The sequence below is a fragment of the Leuciscus leuciscus genome (assembly GCF_965113295.1).
Source record: "Leuciscus leuciscus genome assembly, chromosome: 12".
Taxonomy (NCBI): Eukaryota; Metazoa; Chordata; class Actinopteri; order Cypriniformes; family Leuciscidae; genus Leuciscus; species Leuciscus leuciscus.
The window spans coordinates 33810031-33831519 of NC_138736.1; the positions used below are offsets into that span (position 1 = coordinate 33810031).

The following is a 21489-nucleotide window of genomic DNA, read 5'->3' on the forward strand; positions in this document are numbered from 1 at the left end:
CGATTCAATCTCTTGTCCAATATCCGTTTGAAAGACGAAGCTTAGTAAATAAACTCCATGTGAAAGAGCTGGGCCCAGATCAACCAGATATTTCGATCAGACAGCAGGCAAGTGATAAAGGAAAGCAGTACGTGCGAGGCTTCTCACGCAGCTGGTATACCAGAAAGGCTTGGTTGGCTGGATGTTCTCATGCTAATGCCTTATTTTGCTTTCCGTGCATACTTTTCAAAAATACGGGGACAGATCCAGCATGGACAGTTACCGGAGTGAGGGATATGAAGCACTTGTCAGAGAAAGTAACGAAACACGAGAACACCAAGGTACACATGGATAATTCCGTCAAGCTAGCTATAGATAGATTTACGATGACGTCACATTTCTCAATTAACTCCTTACGGCGCCATCTTGTGTGTCAAGTGGGTCAAGCGTTTGTGTTACGGAGCATGATAATATCCTGAATCGGCATTATTCTGAACATGAAAATCATACGATTGTTCTCCGTTTGGCTGGAGTTAATGTTCAGTGCTGCTCTTGTGAACATTTAGAGGTTTTGTGCTCTGGAGATGTGACACTTTATCTAATCATTTCCAAGATGGGCTAGCTAAATGCGCTAGCTCTCATCGGCTGTCAAATCGCTGTACCCAGGCGGCTGCTATCGACACAGCCCTTGAGAGGTGTTGGCTGGGCAGAAGCACACTCTGACGATTGTCCACCTTCATCACTTTCTCTGTGGCCACATCAGCTGGTCGAGCCAGAGGCAGAGGCTAAGTTACACCTGGAGCACATCGCTCCGTGCCTCTGCTCTCCATCTCTCTCCTACACTAAATTAGTTCGGAGCGTTGTGTTGTTGTTGTTTTTTTACCCAGATGGTGTTGTCTTGACACTGAGTCTAAATGTACCGTATAATAAGGGCTGTGCAGATATCAGCCGCCTGGCTACAGCGATGTGAACCGTCAATACAGGGCTCCAGACTAACTTTTCCACGAGGGAGAGAGAGCAAGACAGCGCTTAGTTTGGAGACGGTGAAGTCTTGTTTACACTTTCGCTTGGCTCCGAAGAGAGAGAGAGCGCGCGACCGGCTCTCTCTCTCTGCTCGTTCTTTCAGTTAAACATGCGCCCAGTTCATCTACATTACTCACCGATCAAATAAGACTTTGGTGGGACAAAAATTCACTTTGGCGGGCGCTAAAACAAGTTCAATGCAGGAGAATTCATGCGTGAATTTAACTGAGAGGTACATGACCATGCACTCGCACAAATGCGACCACATAAAATTTTAACTCGCACATTCTCATCATATCTTGCCTTGCAAACATCGTCTAATGTGTCCCTGTAAATAACCTTCACCTTGTCGCCAGGTTTGGAGGAATTTGTCATCGTTATCTCAACACAAAAGAGTCAAAAATACTTTATATTAACTGGCTTTCTATTAATGCAGGACAGTGAATGAGCCGTGTCTCCCAGTGGCTTACTGACAGCTTTGACACACAACATGGCGGCGCGCCGCAGAGGATAATGGGTAATTCGAGAAATGGAAACCCATCTATACTGGGAAGAGTTAACATCGCGACGCAGCTTGATGAAGGCCACAGGGTTGCGGTGAGGAAACACAACGAGGAGGTGGATAAAAACCGGCACATCTTATCAAAAATAATCGACATTGTGAAGTTTTGTGGGGCTTAATTTGAGCTGGCCTTGCGTGGGCATGACGAGACTGACACCTCGAACAATCCCGGCATTTTCAGGGGACTGGTGGACTTCGTTGCTTCACTCGACAGCGTGCTGGAGGAGCACCTTAAGACAGCCACCGTTTTTAAAGGTACGTCAAAGACCATACAAAACGAGTTATTAGACTGCATGCTGTCAGTGCTGAAGGATTACATTCTGGAGGAAGTCAAGAGCGCAGATTTCATCTCCATACAAGCTGATGAGACAACTGACATTTCCACCCTGTCAGCTGGTGCTTGTGCTACGTTATTTAGACGGCAAAAACAACATACAAGAGCGGTTTTATGAGTTTATTTCGATCCAGAATGCCACGGCAGACACCATCGCTACAGCGCTTCTGGAGAGGCTAAGCGTCATACGCCCATGACGCGATTTTCTGCTTTCTTCTCCAGGTCACCCAAGCGAACCACCGTACTTGACCAAGTGGTTGCCCATAGACTTCCCAGAGCCTCTACAACAAGTTGGAACTTCCACAGTCGCGCTGTAAACACCGTGTACGAACAAAGAGATGACCTCCTAAAGTGTTTTCTGTTCCACAAAATCATGCCACACTGGACATGCTGTTCAACCAGCTGCAGAAAAGGAACATCGACGCAGTTTTCATCAAAGCACTTGTCCAGAAGTTTACAGACAGCGTGCAAACGATCAGGTAAATAACTTTATTTACGATTGGCTGATAAAACTTTTGTTAGAAATGTGATTTGCTTATTTCCAGATTTGTGTCTAAATGTGCCTAGTCATCCAACTGGATGATTATCATAAGCCCATTACAATTATATGCGTTTCAGTATTTTAAAAGCAAAGAGACTATTAGATTTGGATAATAATGAAGGTAAAGTAGTTATCAAAAACAGTTTCTAACAACAGGCTTATTCAGGTGTCCACCAGGTCAATTTCTAGAAGGTTGTTATTAAATATTAACTTCTTGTCATTTAGAGACTATTATTTACACAGGACACATCAGAATGCATCCAGCTTAGAAATATAATAGAACAATGATAACAATGTAATATTATGTACATCACAGATGACTAGCTGATAGGCATAGTCCTTATGTGTGTGTATATGAGTCAGTGGATGTAAACTTGTGGGAGTTAAGAAGTCTGATGACAGGTTAACAACTTAAACTCTATTTTTGGACCAGGGCCTCTATTCCCTCTTTGTGTGGTGATGGTGCATCGGACCAGCAGCAGCCTATAAAGCGACGAAGGATACTGGGAACAGGAGAACAACAGAGGCTGGCTACAGAGGTAAGTTGAGATGTAACAGTCAGTGTTTCCTCTACAAAGATTTTTATGCCTGTGGTGGTATGTAGCTATGTAATAAAAAAATAAAACAAACCCTAGGATGGCATATTCCCACATCTGACTGATCGATTGATGGACCAGGTGGTCTAGAATTTAAATTCTTGTTAGTTCAGTAGATTCAGGTTTATGACAAAGCAGTCACAAGCAGCAAAATAATAGCAGTTTTCATTGAAAAGAAATTCAGTGTGTAAAGAATTGTCACATGTGACAGAAAAAAAAGTGGTTTATATATTTAAATTAAACCTTGTTTTGTAACGGAAACCAACAGGGAACTAGTGAGGAGAAGTAAACGTAGTGTAAAGTGCAATTAGAAATAATCTCCACTCCCATTGACTTCCATAGTATTTTTTTTTCCAACTATGGAAGTCAATGGGGTCCATCAACAGTCTGATTACTGACATTCTTCAAAATATCTTTCTTTGTGTTCAGCAGAAGAAAGAAATTCATACAGGTTTGAAACAACTTGAGGGTGAGTAAATGATGACACAATTTTCATTTTTGGGTGAACTATCCCTTTAATTATCATACTTGACTCGTTCAGTCAGAATCACTTTCATTAAAATGGCTTTATTGGAAATTTATGCTGATGAATCTTTTACAGGTACGTGATACCATCCTGACCCATGCCAAGGAGCGGTTCTCCTTCACCCAGCACCTCATCAGCGCAACACTGCTGCATGGAGAGCTCTTCCCACAACACTGTGTGAAGTTCCTTGACACAGCGCTTGAAACAACAGTGGAGGCATACCCCATGCTGAACAAGGTCAAGCTCAAAACAGAACTGTCCCTTATCTATGAGAACGACGAGTTCAATGCTTGCAGTGGTGCAGTACCTCTGTACCAGTTTTTCATGGAGAACAACCTTCAGAGCACTTTCACAGAGACTGTCAGTCTTCTCAAGATCCTCATCACCACACCCATGACTACAGCTGAGTCTGAGAGGTGCTTCTCTACTTTAAAGAGGATCAAGACTTTCCTGAGAACACCATGACGCAGGATCGCCTGAATGCTCTGGCGATGCTCTCCATGGAGAAGAAACTTATCAGGGACATTCCTGACTTCAACAAAAGGGTCATTGAGAGGTTTGCCACTCAGAAGGAGAGAAGAGCAAAATTCCTGTACAAATGAGATCACACACACACACACACACACACACACACACACACACACACACACACACACACTATTTCTTTGTACATAGTAATTTTATAAATATAAATTGTCTTAAAGGGATACTCCACTGAAAAATGAAAATTCTGTCATCATATACTCACCCTCATGTTGTTTCAAACCTTTATGAATTTCTTTCTTCTGCTTAACAGAAAGTAAGATATTTAGAAGAATGTCAGTTACCAGACAGTTTTAGATACCATTGACTTCCATAGTATATTTTTTTCTTTCTATGGAAGTCAATGGTATCTAAAACTGTCTGGTAACTGACATTCTTCTAAATATCTTACTTTCTGTTCAGCAGAAGAAAGAAATTCATAAAGGTTTGAAACAACATGAGGGCGAGTATCCCTTTAAAGGGATAGTTCACCCAAAAATGGTTCGGTACGTTTTCGATACAGCAAAAAGAAAGAAATGCCAGAGAAATTTCGTTTTTTATTACCGGTATTCTTTTATCAAAAAGAAAAATGGTTTTACCATTTGTGGGTGAACTATCCCTTTAATACTATGTTTGTTATTTACTGTACATTTTGTGGAACATTTGTTTAAAATCACTCAAAATTGTTGCAGGTAATAGTTGTATTTAATCAGCTAATTAATCACTAAGTATTTTGTTTGAGTTAAATTTCAAATGCAAATAGAAAGTTTGTGCAATATGTTTGTTTTTGTGCAAAAATGCCTCAACCTTTTAATATTGGCATTAAATAATTACTTTTCACAGAGCACTGGTATCCTGGGTGGTTATTAATTATAATAGGATTTTTTTTTATTTATATAGCCTTTCCAACAAGGTCGCTTTACAATATAGGCCTAGGTTAAGGAATTGAACTAAATAAACCTCAACATCAAAGATAGACATACCAAGGGCAGATATAAATATACAGAGGTCAGTTACAAAGTTAGGTTAAAGATTCAAGCAAGTAACATAAACATTCATAATAAGGTAAAATTTAAAGATTCTGAGCTAAAGAGTAATATAAAAAATAAATAAAAAATAAAGGTTTTTGAAGGAGAGAAGGGTGAATGCTTGATAGACGTCTTGAGCAAAAGCATTCCACAACCTGGGAGCCACAACGCTATAAGACCTGGTGTCCCATGGTTACCAAGGCCAAGCCATTTAAAATAACCGAATATGACACAGCCCCACCTAACATATTTTTCACCAGCCGCCACTGGATGAAACGTTATACTGCAAATAATCAGTCAAGTAAGTATATCTTAATATATGCTTTCTTTATTTTAAAATTTTCACCGTAACATGGCAGTTGTTATGGCGATTAAGAGTGCATTAATCGCAGATAGGCTACATACGCAATATAGACTCGGGAGGTGAATTAATCATGTTTTCAATCATTTATCTATGATTGCATTCTAATAATTTCTTAAATCGTAATGTGCTCGCGTGTGTGTGCGTGTTCGAGGAATTTGGCTGCTGAAAATATATTTTTTTTTAATTAAACCGACTTTTTAACCAACTTTTTAAACCGACTTTTTAATTAAATCATTTTAAACCAACTTAAAGTTAAATTTGCTGAATGCTGATCCAATATTGTAACACTCAAAGACATTTATATAGCCTACATTTAATACATATAATCAATGTTATAACCACCATAAACATTTAATATTTCATCCACCTCTAGAAATAATGCTTTTAATGTATTTCATTTCTTTGTGCATTTGAAGATTGAGTTATTCAATTACTATTTGTTTTGGAATAATTATGTAATATTTTTGTTCTTATCTGGAGTTAAACATTAATCTTGCAGGGTCAGTTCATATTTGTTATTGGAGATACAGTGCAAGCTTTGTGGAATCACAGACCCGTATTGATGAAGTGATGTTACAAGATTTGTCATGAATTATTGCAGTTTTTTTTCCCTCAAGGTCTTTTTTCTGACTTTCCTTCCTCTTTGGAACATTTCCATTCACATATACTGTGTAGATGCTGCTGGAGAGCTTCTGGGACACTGACATAAACCACTTTCCAACAACTTCAAAAAAATTGGTGACAAACGATTTTGGATTTCTTTTTTTTTTGTGCCTTTGGAGTTCTTTGGAGTTTTGTTTTGTTTTTTGTTTTTAGACAAACTTACATTCACTTGTAATGCTGGAGTAAGATTTTAGAAGAAAGCTTTTGGTCCTGTTAAAGGGTTAGCTCACCCAAAAATGAAAATTCTGTCAGTAATTACTCACCCTCATGTTGTTCCAACCGTTGTTCCGAAGATGAACGAAGGTCTTACGCGGTTGGAACAACATGAGGGTGAGTAATTACTGACAGAATTTTCATTTTTGGGTGAACTAACCCTTTAATGTTGGTGCTAGTAAAGGTTTAAGAGCTAAAAGTAAACAAGGTTCGGTAACACTTTACATTTAGGTCTCATTTGTTAACATTAGTTTATGTATTAGCCAACATGATCTAACAAAGAGCTTTTTTTCAGTATTTATTCATATTTGTTAATATTAGTTCATTAAAATATAGTTTAAAGTTAGTTAATACAATTTATAGTCATTGTTCATGTGAGTTCACAGTGCATTAACTAATTTTAATACACAACTTTTGAATATAATAATGCATTATAAGTGTAAAGTATGGACTAGTGGTTCGTTTAGGATGGGAGCACTACAGAAAGATTCCGGTCAGAGAATCCTTTATTTTCAAGATCAGGATGCCAATATACAAGTTCGTATAAGTGAGTGTATGTGGTCTAAACAGAGAGAAAGAAAAATAAATAATACAATGGTAATAATAACTGATTAATAAACAAATAAAGGAACACTATACTATGCTCATTGTCATCATTCACAACAGTACAGTACAGAAAATAATAATTGACGTTAATACAGTGCAACAAAATGTCACTATATGCCCTTTAATATCTGTACTGCTGCACCTTTAAGTGGCTATGCAGCATGACACTGTATCACTATAACACTCGATGCAGGTAGCACCAAATAAACAGTAAATGCACTGCACTCGAACGCAGAAGCATATCTCTAAATAACTAACACAAATCGACATATAGAGGGCTAATTATTGCACACAGGAAACATGTCGCATATTACAACACTCTCTGGCATCATGACTACACTAATTAGTCACGCAGTTCAACAAATAAAACTAGTTCGCATGAACATACATTTCACAACATTCATCACAACGCAGTACAAACATGCAACAGTAGTAAAAACTTACTTGCTTTTCATAAAACGTAAAGAAAAGGGTCTCTGAGTATTCTCTCATCATCATCCCTGCGCACGAACAACTGAGCAGCGCGCTGCATTTCCTGTTCAGGCGCAGTTCACGTGACCTGATGGAGCGTTCAAACGCACTTAGGAAACCTCAGCGCTGAACAAATTCATGGGTTTCATCAGGTCCCTTTCCACAGGTGTATAAAATCAAGCACCTAGATTATGAATGCAGACTGCATTGTGCTTGATTAATACACCTGTGGAAAGGGACCGGATGAAATCCATGAATAGGCTTTCAGACATTAAGTGTTGAAATTAACATTAACTAAGATTTATAAATGCTTAAAGTATTATTCATTCTTAGTTCATGTTAACTTAAGTAGTTAACTAATAAAACCTTTTTGTAAAACATTACCCAAAGGTTTGATTCTTAGTGTTGTACATGAACTGATACTGTTATGACCGTTTTGAACTTGAACGTGCCCCTGTTCTGTGCCTTGTTTATAGTCTCCCCAGGTGTTTCTGATTAGCCACGCCCCCCTGTTATCTTGTTTAGCTTGTTTGCCTTTGTATTTAAGGCCTGTGTCTAGTTCAGTCTTTGTGAGTTCTTGATGTTATTGTATGTTAGTTGGGCTGTGTTTCTGGGTCCTGTTCTCTAGTCTAAGTTGGTTAAGTTTTGAGTTTATTTAATAAAGTTTGCTGCATGTGGATCCTGCTTCCTCCTTTGATTCAACCTCATCGTTACAGATACTTTTCTTTACATTTTGTTTGTATTAATTCATGGGTTGTGTGTGTGAGAGGTACTGTGTGTTTGCTTCTAAAATTATGTGTACTGGTTATGGGGAACAAATGACCCCAAAAGTATAATACCAGTAAATTAAATGGAAACAATCTTATACATCAGACAGAATGATGTTTTATGACAATGTAAAAATCCAAAATGTTTTCTGTGATGGATAGGTTTAGGTTTAGGTAACTTTGTATGTGAGGGAGAAAATGATTGTGCATATAAGCCTCACTGTCCTCCAGGCTCTTTCTAAATGAGAGTTAAAGTGTTGTAAATGTTGGTGTTTATGTATAATGTTTCTTGGATTTTTCTTGTGTGCATCAACAGAAAGGTTTTTATTTATTTATTTTAGAGATTGTTTTGTCAGTAAATGTAGAGGGTTTTGTGTTGATTGTAACTAGGTTATTAAGACATTTTTTTAATTCAAAAGTCCCACTTAAGTTGTTCAAAAAAATCACTCTTAATTTAAACTAATTGCATTTAATTTGAACTTAATCTGTAATACATTTGAAATCAATTACATATAATATGCAATACGTCTGTCGAAAACATTACACTTAATTCACACTTAAGTGTATTGTTAGCTGACATTAAAGTACATTTTAGCTTGTCAGGACATTGAGCAGTGCACTTTTACTATATTTTTAAGACACTAGAAGCAATTATGAAAGTACATATAAAGTTGTATTAAAGTCCCACTTACGTTGTTTAAAAAAACCACTCTTAATGTCAACTTAATGCATTTTATTTAAACTTAAAGGGATAGTTCACTTTGAAATTAATTTTTGGTATGTTTTAGCTTACCTGAAGGGCATCCAAGATGTAGGTGTCTTTTTTTCCGCAGTAGTTTCAATTTTGATATTTTTAGGTCAAACCGTTCTTGTCTGTCAGTCATATAATGCAGGTCTATGGTCACGGTCTCAAAACACAAGCACAGAGTCCAAATTAAAACTATTCCCCGTCGTCCAAATTAAACAATTCCCCATCGTAAGTACACATTGATGGCCTAAGACACGAAACGAGCGGTTTGTGTGAGAAAACGAACAGTATTTATATCGTTTTTACCTCTTATACGCAGACATGTCCGAGTGATCTGATCTGACGTGTACGCAGACTGGTGCATAGATATATACACACTAGATGTCGCCTTGTCTACGGCAGTTCATTGGAACGAATGTCTTTAAGGCGACATCTAGTGTATATATATGCACCAGTCTGCGTACACGTCAGTTCAGATCACTCGGACATGTCTGCGTATAAGAGGTAAAAACGATATAAATACTGTTCGTTTTCTCACACAAACCGCTCGTTTCGTGTCTTAGGCCATCAATGTGTACTTACGATGGGGAATTGTTTAATTTGGACGACGGGGAATTGTTTTAATTTGGACTCTGTGCTTGTGTTTTGAGACCGTGACCATAGACCTGCATTATATGACTGACAGACAAGAACGGTTTGACCTAAAAATATCAAAATTGAAACTACTGCGGAAAAAAAGACACCTACATCTTGGATGCCCTTGAGGTAAGCTAAAACATACCAAAAATTAATTTCAAAGTGAACTATCCCTTTAATCTGTGATACATTTAAAATCAATTACATATAATGTGCATTAATGCGCCGAAAACATTGTATTTAATTCACACTTAAGTGTATTCCTTTAAAGTATATCATTTGTGTAATAAGTACACTTTATAAAGTACACTTAAGTGCACTTTTTTTCCACAAGGGTAATTTACTCATAAAACTTTTCTTAAGAATAAAAACTGACTTACCTACTTTGGTAATGTATTTCAGACTTCTCAGCGTGGTGTTTTTTTCAAATCCGTGTGTGTGCGAATGGAGTGTTGGAACCGTTGCTTGCTTTGTTTAGGTTTCGCTGTATGGGTGGAGCTTAATTGTGTGTAACTCTACCCCCTGCCTGGAAATACCTGCTGCTCTACCTTATGTGTGTTGGTTGGTTAGGCTACGGCACGCAAAATAAGTAATCTTTTTGAAAATGATATTTTCTACTAGGAATCTTCCTGATCAGTTTTGAGTTATTGTTGCATTGAAGGTCAGTCACATTCAGACTGCGAGCTCAAAGCAATTGAAATTGGATCTTTTTTAAAGGCATCAATGAGGAAATAGGAACTTGTATGAACGCACAAAGTTAGAAGGCATATTAACTCTTTCTTTTTTTTTCTTTTCTTTTTTTAAGTTGCCAGCCACAGACAGCATTTTTGATCATTTAAAAAAAAGAAGATAATGCTCTTATATAAAAAATTAAAAAACAGCTCTAAAGAAACAATTGTTTCTTCTAAGTTTCTGTACATCTGGGGGTTATATTACATCATATTGTTTAATGAATGTTTATGGCATTATTCAGATTCATGTGTGTCACTATGATGGTGTTTTGTATTTGTGAGTATGACTGTGCACCTTCTTTAAATTAACATGTGCCCCGGCCCTCAGCTTGTGGAAAACTAATGAACTAGTGAACTTTGAATCATCATTTGGTTTTTCTTTTTACCGTCTGTATTATTATGGTGGTTATCAATATATTACAAAGGTATAAAGCAGATTTTAATACTAGTGAAATTGAATGATAACGTTTATCGGTTAATGAAATATAAGGGTTGTCCCATAAAAACCAGTGGTGGAAAGAGTACTATCAAATTGTACTTAAGTAAAAGTATTGCTACTTAAGTAATAATTTACTTGAGTACAAGTAGAAGTACTGAAAAATAATATGACTCAAGTAAGAGTAAATAAGTAGTTTGCTTAAAAACTACTCAAGTAACTACGTTACAAAGTACTTTGGTATTATTTTTCTATTTTTATCCAAAATGGGGAGATGATAGCAATATGGAGCGCTAAACACTCTCATGTCATATCTGTTTCATTCATACTGTAAGCCCAGTACATACTGATTCATCCCTCGCGCAGAAAGACCACAAGTGAGATTCATAGAAGTATTAAACTTATGACATTTCAGGAAATGCCATAACATGCAGATACCTGTATTGACGTTTTGACTGATGAAGTCATGATGACTGTTGACTACATGAAGACAAACACATGATAGTGATAATACATCTGTGGTTATCAAGCTATCTCAGGAATTTTCATAAGAATGATGGATGCCTTTAAAGGGATAGTTCACCCAAAAAGGAAAATAAGCCCATGATTTACTCACCCTCAAGTCATCCTAGGTGTAAATTACATTCTTCTTTCAGACGAATACAATCAGAGTTATATTACAAAATGTCCTGGCAGTGAATGGCTGGAGAAAATTTGAAGCCCAAAAGAGTGCATCCATCCATGATAAAAGTGTTCCACTGTTACTCCAGGGGGTTAATAAAGGCCTTCTGAAGTGAATCCATGCGTTTGTGTAAGGAAAATACCCATATTTAAAACTTTATAAACTATAATCACCAGCTTCTGCCAGACGGCCGTACGCATCGATTTACGGTGGAAAACTAACCCCTGACCCAACGCACAACGTAATATGACGAACGTGGAAGCTCAGAGGAAAGAGCTAAACAAAACCCTGGTCACGAATTAGCAATTTTTAAGAGAAATGACGGAGGATTTCTATATAATAGAAGAGGAGCTTCAGTTTGCTGCACAGCCCTATTTGTCTTATGCGTCTTAGCTTACGATACTCCTACATCCTACATGCGCCACGGGTTACTCTTGTGGCGCAAGTTGAATTGCGTAGTATGCGTACGGTCGTCTGGCGGAAGCTAGTTATTTTAGATTATAAAGTTATAAATATGGGTAGCCTATTTTTCTTACAAAAACCCATGGCTTCGCTTCAGAAGGGCTTTATTAACCCACTGGAGCTGTGTGGAGTCATTTTTTTCTTCTTCAGATTTGTTCCAGCCATTCACTCCCATTATAAAGCTTGGGAGAGCCAGGACATTTTTTGATATAACTCTGATTGTATTCGTCTGAAAGAAGAATGTCATATACACCTAGGAGGACTTGAGGGTGAGTAAATCATGGGCTAATTTACATTTACATTTAGTCATTTAGCAGATGCTTTTATCCAAAGCGATTTACAGATTAGGACTAAATTAAGCGAGTCATCATGAAGAGGCAAAAACAACGCAAGTAGTTCAGGCATTATTCAGAGTAGCATAAACCCGACAAGTGAGGTTTTAAAGGGAAGGGGAAGGGAATTAAAAAATATATATATATTTATTTTTTTCTATAAGGTTAAGTGCTCACGGAAGAGATGGGTTTTCAGCTGTCTTTTGAATGTTGTCAGGGATTCTGCATTCCGGATGAGGGTGGGGAGAGCGTTCCACCAGCATGGAACTGTGAATGAGAATGTTCTGGAAAGTGATTTTGTGGCTTTCTGTGATGGAACCACAAGACGTCGCTCTTTGACCGATCGTAGGCTTCTAGTAGGGATGTAGACCCGTAGGAGTGAGTGAAAGTAGGAGGGAGCTGAGCCTGTGATAGATCTGTAAGCAAGCGTCAATGCCTTGAACTTGATGCGAGCAGCGAGAGGTAGCCAGTGCAGAGAGATGAACAGAGGAGTGACGTGGGCCCTCTTGGGCTCGTTGAAGACAAGACGAGCTGAAGCATTCTGAATCATTTGTAGAGGTTTGGTTGCACGTGATGGAAGTCCGGCCAGAAGAGCATTGCAGTAGTCAAGCCTAGAAATGACCAGGGCCTGGACGAGAAGTTGTGTTGCATGCTCAGTTAGGAAAGGCCTGATCTTCCTGATGTTGTGCAGTGCAAACCTGCATGATCGAGCTGTCTTTAGCCCCTTTCACACAGCGCTTTGAACCCGGGAAATTGCCGGCAAATTGCCAGAGCGCCTTCTGTGTGAACGCAAACTCGACCCGGGTTTTATGCCGGGATCGATGCCGGGTCGGGACCTAGTAACATTGCCGTGTTCAGTCCCGGAACGCGCGCTGTGTGAACAAAAGCCGTAATAATGCCCCGTCGTATGTGATGACGCTGAAGCCGGGATCGTTAGCCAGCTGTGAAACGGTTCGTAATGCGCAAGTTTATGATCGAATCAGAGAAAAAAAATGCACAAGCGTGGTTTCTCGAGAGAGAGATCGCAGCTCATTAGCAAACTTAAGACGCTGCTGAGATTACAAGTCACATCGATGTCACGTGTCTTTACGGGATTTTTACGGGTTGTGTGTGAACTAGTGGTGGGCCGTTATCGGCGTTAACGTGCTGCGTTAACGCGAGACTCTTATCGCGCGATAAAAAAAATATCGCCGTTAATCTATTCTCCAAGTTGGGTTGGGAGATGGCTCCACAAGCTATGATGACGCAATCTACCCGCGGCCGCGACTCGCGAGGTAAACCCGGCTGCAACGCATATTCGTCGTCATCTTAAGTAAACACGGCTGAAAGTGAAAGCTGGTGAAAAAGATCGGTGCAGCATCCATTATTTGGACTTGGTTCGGGTTTAAGCCGTCAGACGAGCAGCAGCAAACTATATACAGAGTGTGTGGGGTAACAGTTCGGTAAGTTAACACACGACTAATCCGTTCGACCACCTCAAATTCAAAACGAAACATGATATCACTGAATACCAGCGCGCGCGTATTATTCCCATTCCAATATATCTTAGTGGTGTAGCACATAATCTCGATTTTAAGAATCGCTGTTGTGTTTCTTTTTAACTGAAAAGACATCAGTTAGACAATATTCTAATTTTAAATTTGGGGTTTCATAAGCTCCAAGCCATAATAAACATTAGACCTACTTAAGTCTCTGCAGCTAGTGTACTTAAATTTTATTTATCTGCAAAATTATGTTGTAGGCTATACTTACAGTTTTGCACAATATATGTTCTCAAAACTACATACACCCTTTAAAAAAAAAAACATTTAGCAGTTGTTTAGCATGGGTCTGTGTTAGGGCTGGTGGACGATTTTGGCTAAAATCATAATCGCAATTAATCAAACAAGTTACCTCGATTACGATTATTGAACGATTTTTTTTTTTTTTTAATTCCTATGTCACTGGCAAGGCTTATACTGTAAATACGTTCACGGTTATTTTTTCTAATGAAAGAGTTAGGGATGTCCTGATACCACTTTTTCACTTCCGATACGATACCGATGCCGCAGCTTTGGCTATTTGCCGATATCTTTATTTTATTCTTGAACTAATACTACTAATAATAAAATATATGGAAGCACTTTCCTCAATTAGCCACATAAAAACATCTCACTCAAATGGAGAACAAATACTTCTCCAGTATTTAGTCCACAACAACAGTTGATAATGAAAGACTGCCACCCTTTATTCAAAAGGCCTTGAGATATGTTTGGTAACCTGAATGAATTTAAAATTAATTTGCTATATTTCAGATCAATATATTTGTTTCCTTAAAATTTAAATTAACTTTAACTTCTCATCTGAATTATAAATAATTTATTTCTGTATAAAATAATACTACCATTAAAAACATTTGATTTAATTTTTTAATCAATGTAGAATGTGTAACTTAAAAATAAAAAGATTAGTGCTCTGTTTTAGGACAAGAAATGAAAACCAATGCAATATGATGAATGTCCAAAAGATGAGATCATTTTTGCTTTTTGATAATTTGATTTTAAAAAATGTACACAGTGTGTGTGTGTGATTTTGGTTGGGTGACAGTTGTAGGTTACAGTTTGACAAGAGTTTACAGTTTGACAAAAGCACAATGTTTTACACAAATATAAGTAGGCTGAACACTTTGCAGTTTTAATGATGTCCTGTATGAACAAATTGACGTTGATGTTATAATGACGAATGATGTTTTTATGTTTCCACTGTTCGATCGCGCCCGTGCCTCTCTCTCTCTGACACACACATTCCAGCATTGCAATCTTGACATCGCAGCCTGTTCATTATGCTGCGTTCACAGCAAACGCGAATAGAGCGTCAAATTCGCGTCTATCGCGTCTAGTTCTACGCTTAAACATTTTGAATCCATTCGCGCGTCCAAAGCGAATAGGACGCGCGTAAGCGAGCGTTTGAAGCGAAATAGACGCGCGTTCAGGGACGGGGCGGAGTCAAGTGACTACACACGCGGTAATATGTTTTAAGGGGAAAGTACACACACAGTAGGCGGAAATATTAATAGGATTAAAAAACCGAAATAACCGACTTGGTAAAATTACGTCGGTTACAGGCTCTGAATTTCAGTTTCGATTACTTTTCGATTAATCATCCAGCCCTAGTCTGTGTAATCTGTTCTGAAATGGTTTTATTATAATATACTGTATATCGTTATCGCAAGAGGCTGCAATGTATATCACAATATAGATTTTAGGCCATATCGCCCATCCCTAATTGATAGCCTATAGTAGTTGATAATAACATAGGCCTACCTAATGTTGCCTACGGACGGTAACAGTACAGTAGTAACCTTTTACAGTCTATGAGTAGAACAGCTTTCTCAAGCAGTTTGTGATGCATTTTGGAAACAGGAGATGAGCCCCTGGTCTAATGCGCCACCTGGCTTGAGAAACCCGTTCTCAAAGACTTACTTTTATAGTCATTATTTGGGTAGCACACATATTCTGAATGCCTTCGGCAGAATTCAAATGAGCCATTTTAATCTAGATTAATCTAGATTAATTTCAAAATTAATCTAGATTAATCTAGATTAAAAAAATTAATCTATGCCCACCTCTAGTGTGAACGTACTCTCTGATTCCGGAAAATCACTGGCAGTGTGAATGAACCAAAATCAAACGAACCCGGGGTCAAATCCCGGGTCACTTTATCCGTGTATTTTCCGGAATCTCTGTGTGAAAGGGGCTTTTGAAATGTGATCTGTGAAGGTCAGCTGGTCATCAAACGTTACTCCAAGATTTCTGACCGACCTTGATGGGGTGATTGATGATGATTCTAGCTGGATAGTGAAGTCGTGCTGTAGAGACGGATTGGCAGGGAGGACGAGAAGCTCAGTCTTTGCCAGGTTGAGCTACAGGTGATGTTCCTTCATCCATGTCGAGATGTCCGCCAGACAGCTTGAGATCCGTGCAGCTACTGTGGGATCATCTGGTTGAAATGAGAGGAAGAGCTGTGTGTCATCAGCATAGCAGTGGTATGAGAAACCATGTGCCTGTATGATGTGTCCCAGTGATGTGGTGTAGATGGAGAAGAGGAGGGGACCAAGAACTGAACCCTGGGGAACCCCTGTGGTCAGTTGATGTGCTTTGGATACCTCGCCTCTCCATGCGACCCTGAAGGACCTACCTGTGAGATAGCCCTCGAACCAGCGGAGGGAAGTTCCTGTGATGCCCAGTGACGAGAGGCTGGACATAAGGATCTGATGATTCACAGTGTCGAAGGCAGCAGACAGATCCAGGAGAATGAGGACTGAAGATTTGGAAGCAGCTTTTGCGATCCGTTGGGCTTCAGTGACCGACAGTAATGCAGTCTCAGTTGAATGCCCTTTCTTGAAGCCAGATTGGTTGACATCCAGCTGGTTGTTTTGAGACAAGAAGGATGTTACTTGGTTGAAAACAGCTCTTTCAAGTGTCTTCGCAATGAATGGTAGGAGAGAGAGAGGTCTGTAATTCTCTACAGATGATGTGTTTAGTGTTGGTTTTTTAAGCAGTGGAGTAACCCGAGCCTGTTTGAATGCTGTAGGGAAAGTGCCAGTATGTAGGGATGAGTTTCCTTAATTTTCATTTTTGGGTGAACTAACCCTTTAATGCAATGCTAATCAACATAGCTTGTAGAATTTAATAAATAATATATTCTCACTTCTGTGTTAAGAAGCAACATGAAACCACAGAAGTAATTTCAAACACGACTGACATGTATTGTGATTTTGGAGCAAAACATGATATTAAACTCATAAATTGTAGTGTTTGACAGTACGCACAGTCTTCACTCGGACACATGCGCGCTTCAATGTGGAGAGACTCTCTATTCGCCGGTGAAATTACAAAACAAACGTGTCCCTGCCTAATATATAAAACCACTAATAAACATAATCGGTTTTGATAAAAAAAATTAAAAGAAAGTTTTGCAAAATAATAAAGTATTGCAAAAGAAAATAAAGTTTTGCAAAACAAAAATAAATCTTTGAGCAAAGAAAAATGTACTCACAAAAATAAAGAATGGCAATGGGGAAAAAAAGTATTTAAGTACTGCAAAAAGAAAGATGTAACGTCTCAAGGTCAAAGAAGATGAAGTTCCAGGCAAAGATCCAAAATACTCAATATTTATTTAAACTGACGAATACTCGAAACAGTGTGCGTGCACAGACAGAGTGCTAACAACACAAACATTGACTGACAACTGAGGAGTGAACAGAAGGAACTTAAATACACAGAAGATAATGAAGACAACAGGTGAAGGTGATGATGAACTAATTAACAATGCACAGGTGATAGAACTGAACTAATGATGATGATGAAACTAATGACAATGAAAACAAACAGAAAGTGTTGGTTTGCCAACCGCCATAAAACACCAAACGAAGAATAAGAAGAAGACAAACAGAAAGTCCATGGAAAACGTGACAAAAGACATAATGAATTGCACAAATCAATGACAGCTGCAATCCTATTTTATCTCTGCAACATATTTTCCATACTCACACCTACTAAGTTATTTGCAACGCTGCTTTTATTCTGCGTTTCAGTCAAGCGTGTGCTCGCAATACCGTTTTCCCTTTGCTCTTCACTTTTCTCTGCGTTTCTCTTCATGGGAGTAGTATGAAGCTGCAGACTCGGAGCCTGCTGCATCTACAGTCCCGCACCCAGAGTCCCGCATTCTCAGACCCCTCGTTTTTCGAGACAGCGCCTCCTATCAAATTAGATCGGATAAACATGTGAAGAACTTAAGCCGAAACGTGAGTATCGTCAATTTTATTTAGCGAATCATACCTCAATCGATTTCCTTTTTAATCAAACTACTTTATAGCTCATCGATACACCAACATATGAATAGTCCATTTAATATTTGTAAAGTAGTTTGTAACTAAATTTGAGCCGTTAATGTATGTTTTTTCGCCTTTTTTCCCAGAAAATATTTTGATAGCTTACGTTAGCCTTTAACCTTGGACTTTTGGTAGACAAGCCATTGTAAAAATTTGATTAAAATTCGTTGACATTAAAGTAGACCAATTAAATACATTAAGTGTGTTAATATCAAAGAATGTCATCATTAATTATTTAATCAGATTCACCATTTTACCTTTTTTTTAATTACCGGACCTTTTTTCCTTAAACTATTAAGTTGAATTAATTAATGCCGGAGTAATTATTTTACTTTATATAATTTATGTAGATTACTTAAATTAGTTATTATAAAACGTAGTATTAAAATGAATCAATATTAATTTAACTGATATGAAGTTGTTGCCAGCCATTTCCTCCGTGGCCCTACTTATCACCCTAGGTATGCTTGTAATTTGCATTTGCAAAAAAATATTATTTATTATTACACAATATTTTTGACAATGGCATTCATCTTTTATTTTAGTGAAGTCGAGGAATTTGACAGAGCGATTCCAAAAAGAAGGAACATTCGCCTACCAGAAATTATTTTACCTTATGCATTTACATTTTACATTTATTCATTTAGCAGACGCGCTTTTATCCAAAGCGACTTATAAATGAGGAGTTTTTTTTTTTTAATGCAACTGAAGACGAAAAGTAAAGTCACCAACACAATTCTTTCCTTTTTTCTTTCCTTTGTCCTGTTTACAGCAAGATGATGCTTAGGTGATCGTTAAATAAAGTACAGAATTGTTTATTATTGGTGTTTTGTCTATTCTTATTTGAGTTTTGCTTCGCATTCAAAATATCAAAAAAACAGGTTTTGTAATGTTAGCATGGTATAATGTTAATTAGACCATTATTGAACTGAAAGAAAAATTGGAATTTGAATAAAAAAAAAAAAACATTGTAGCAATACAGTATAATATCACATAATATTTTTCAGAAGATAGTTCAATATGCAATTGCGACTTTATTTCTCAGAATTGCGACTTTAGGCCTATATCTCGCAATTCTGAGAAAAAGTCACAACTCTGACTTGATATATTGCAATTGTGAGAAAAAAAATCAGAATTGTGAGATAAAAAGTCGCAATTATTATTATTTATTTATTTATTATTCAGTGGCGGAGTCAAGCTTCCATAGTAATTGTATCCCTTCCATCAGTAATTTTCTTTCAATTACACCCACGCTCAAAAAATAACTACTGGGTCATTTGTTAGTCAGAGAACACAATGAGTTTTTTTTTTTGGCACATGCATTAAGCAGGGAACACAAATATTTATTTGGATAACTTTAAATAAAACGAGACCGTATTGCATCCTATTGTTTTCAATGGCATTTGGATAAGGGTGTTATACGATTTTCCGAACAGCAGGAGGCGCTGTCTCGAAAAATGAGGGGTCTGAGAATGCGGGACTCTGGGTGCGGGACTGTAGATGCAGGCTCCGAGTCTGCAGCTTCATAATGTTGGAGTTGTTTTAATGTGGAGGTGGAGTCAAGAAACCCCGCCAAGTCACGTCATCAGCAGGAGACGCAGATCACAAAACAATTCATGTCACCATGGCAAAGCAGAGGCAAACATAGATGCCCTATACAGGAAGGGACAGAGTCGACTCTACTTCCTGAGAAGGCTAGGGTCCTTCAATATCTGTAAGAAGCTGCTGCAGATGTTCTATCAGACGGTCATCGCTAGCGTCCTTTTTTATGCTGTGGTATGTTGGGGGAGCGGCATTAAAAAAAGGGATGCTACGCGGCTGGATAAGCTGGTGAAGAAGGCTGGTTCTGTGGTGGGTGTGAAACTTGACTCTGTAACATCTGTAGCAGAGAGAAGGACCCTTAGCAAGCTCCTTTCCATCTTGGACAATGCCCAACACCCACTGCACAAGATCATCATCAGACAGAAGAGCACCTTTAGCGACAGGATGCTCTCTCTGTCCTGTTCTACTGACAGACTGAGGAAGTCGTTTGTCCCTCAGGCGATCCGGCTTTTTAATTTATCCCTGTGAACAGGGTGTCATTTAATTTAATTTAATTGTATTTATTAATTCGGTAGTGATGGCAAAATCGAGGCCTCGTGAACCAATGAAACAGTTGAACCAAATGTGCCATATTGTTTCGAGGCTTCGAATCAATCCGACACCCGTCTCAACGGTGACACCTAGTGGTCACTTGCAGGTGTTGATCTGAAACAACCTTGACGAGCCATTAAAAAAATGTGTTGTTTTTTTATTATTATAATGTTCTAATATGTGAAGCTTGTAACCTATAGGCTCCTCACTGTGCATAATGTTATTTTGGTCATGAAAAATGAATATTAATAAAAGAAATCAAGCCACAATGTCTCACTTTTTTAGAGATTTTTATTCAAAAATATTAATTTCTCTGCTGTGGAAGGACTTAGCCTACTTCTTTTTTTACAGATAATTTCTCCAGCCTTTGAAAAAATCCTCTCACAAGGGACACTTGTTGCTTGTCAAATGGCGCATCATGGATGATGTATTGTTGCAGTAGGCTAGCTGCCGATCACAATACACACATCTCACTTTATTTGGGGTTTCTAAATGGAAATGCTCCCACACCACTGATGTACGGCATCTCTTCTGGGGAGCCTCCATTTTATCTATCTATCCAAATCTATCTATATATGAATCGATCTATGTATCTAGATATGTATCTATAATCTATGCATCTATATATGTATCGATCTATAATATATGTATTTATATATGTATCTGTAATCTATCTATATATGTATCTATCTATTAATAGCTGTCTATATATATTTATATCTATGTATCTATTAATGTGTCACTATATGTATACTCTGTCTGTCTCTAGCCTATCAGTCAATGTGTTGTGTAAATTTAAATGTAAGTCTAAATTGCCTATAACTAATCAAATCGCACTATGTCACTATATCACCAAAAATCCGCTATCTCAAAATCAAACTCCTCTCACAAAAACCCACGAGGTCAAAATGCGTTTATTTCACTTTTATACAGATGTGCGATTGTGTGGTCTGTTCCCGACCGTGTCAATCAAACGCTGATTCGGCGGACCACACCTGATGAAACACTAGTGAAACACTTCGAGGCTTCGTTTGGTCATAGTCACGTGACATGGGTGTTTCGAATCACGCTTCGGATCAGTGTTTCGAAACATCTGCGCTTCGGGATCTCGCAAAGCTTCGGAACGACTGTTTCGCTTCAGCCATCCTTATCAGTGCCGGCCCGAGCCTTTTGGGGGCCCTAAGCAGAATTTGATTTGGGGGCCCCCTCCCACCACGCAGAGTCACCTGTGCTTGACGATTATTGACACAATGTCACGCTAT

General features: G+C 38.2%; 3 protein-coding genes and 1 long non-coding RNA gene across 6 annotated transcripts in view; 2 read left to right on the forward strand and 2 right to left on the reverse strand.

The window, feature by feature from the left end:
• LOC309511167 (CMP-N-acetylneuraminate-beta-galactosamide-alpha-2,3-sialyltransferase 1-like) overlaps positions 1 to 10029 on the reverse strand; it is a 28826-nt gene extending 18797 nt beyond the window's left edge. For 2 of the 3 annotated variants that reach the window (XM_082186274.1, XM_082186272.1), the window contains exon 1: positions 7402 to 7427. In XM_082186274.1, coding sequence (XP_082042400.1) covers positions 7402 to 7412 — 11 coding nt within the window. In that variant the 5' untranslated portion in view covers positions 7413 to 7427. Of the gene's footprint in view, positions 1 to 7401; positions 7428 to 9963 lie in introns of those variants that run through there. The other variant, XM_082186273.1, reaches the window with a different exon arrangement.
• Positions 1 to 21489, reverse strand: part of LOC309511172 (CMP-N-acetylneuraminate-beta-galactosamide-alpha-2,3-sialyltransferase 1-like) — a 128506-nt gene that overhangs the window by 20450 nt on the left and 86567 nt on the right. The gene's annotated exons all lie outside the window — the stretch shown is intronic.
• Positions 1085 to 4927, forward strand: LOC309511203 (uncharacterized protein). The gene is made up of 3 exons (XM_082186334.1): positions 1085 to 2377; positions 2873 to 2978; positions 3637 to 4927. The coding sequence occupies exons 1-3, from the start codon at positions 2286 to 2288 to the stop codon at positions 4024 to 4026; spliced, it is 588 nt and encodes a 195-aa protein (XP_082042460.1). The 5' UTR covers positions 1085 to 2285; the 3' UTR covers positions 4027 to 4927.
• Positions 13342 to 14754, forward strand: LOC309511222. Its single transcript, XR_014210532.1, has 2 exons — positions 13342 to 13560; positions 13627 to 14754. It is a non-coding gene; the product is annotated as an uncharacterized lncRNA (long non-coding RNA).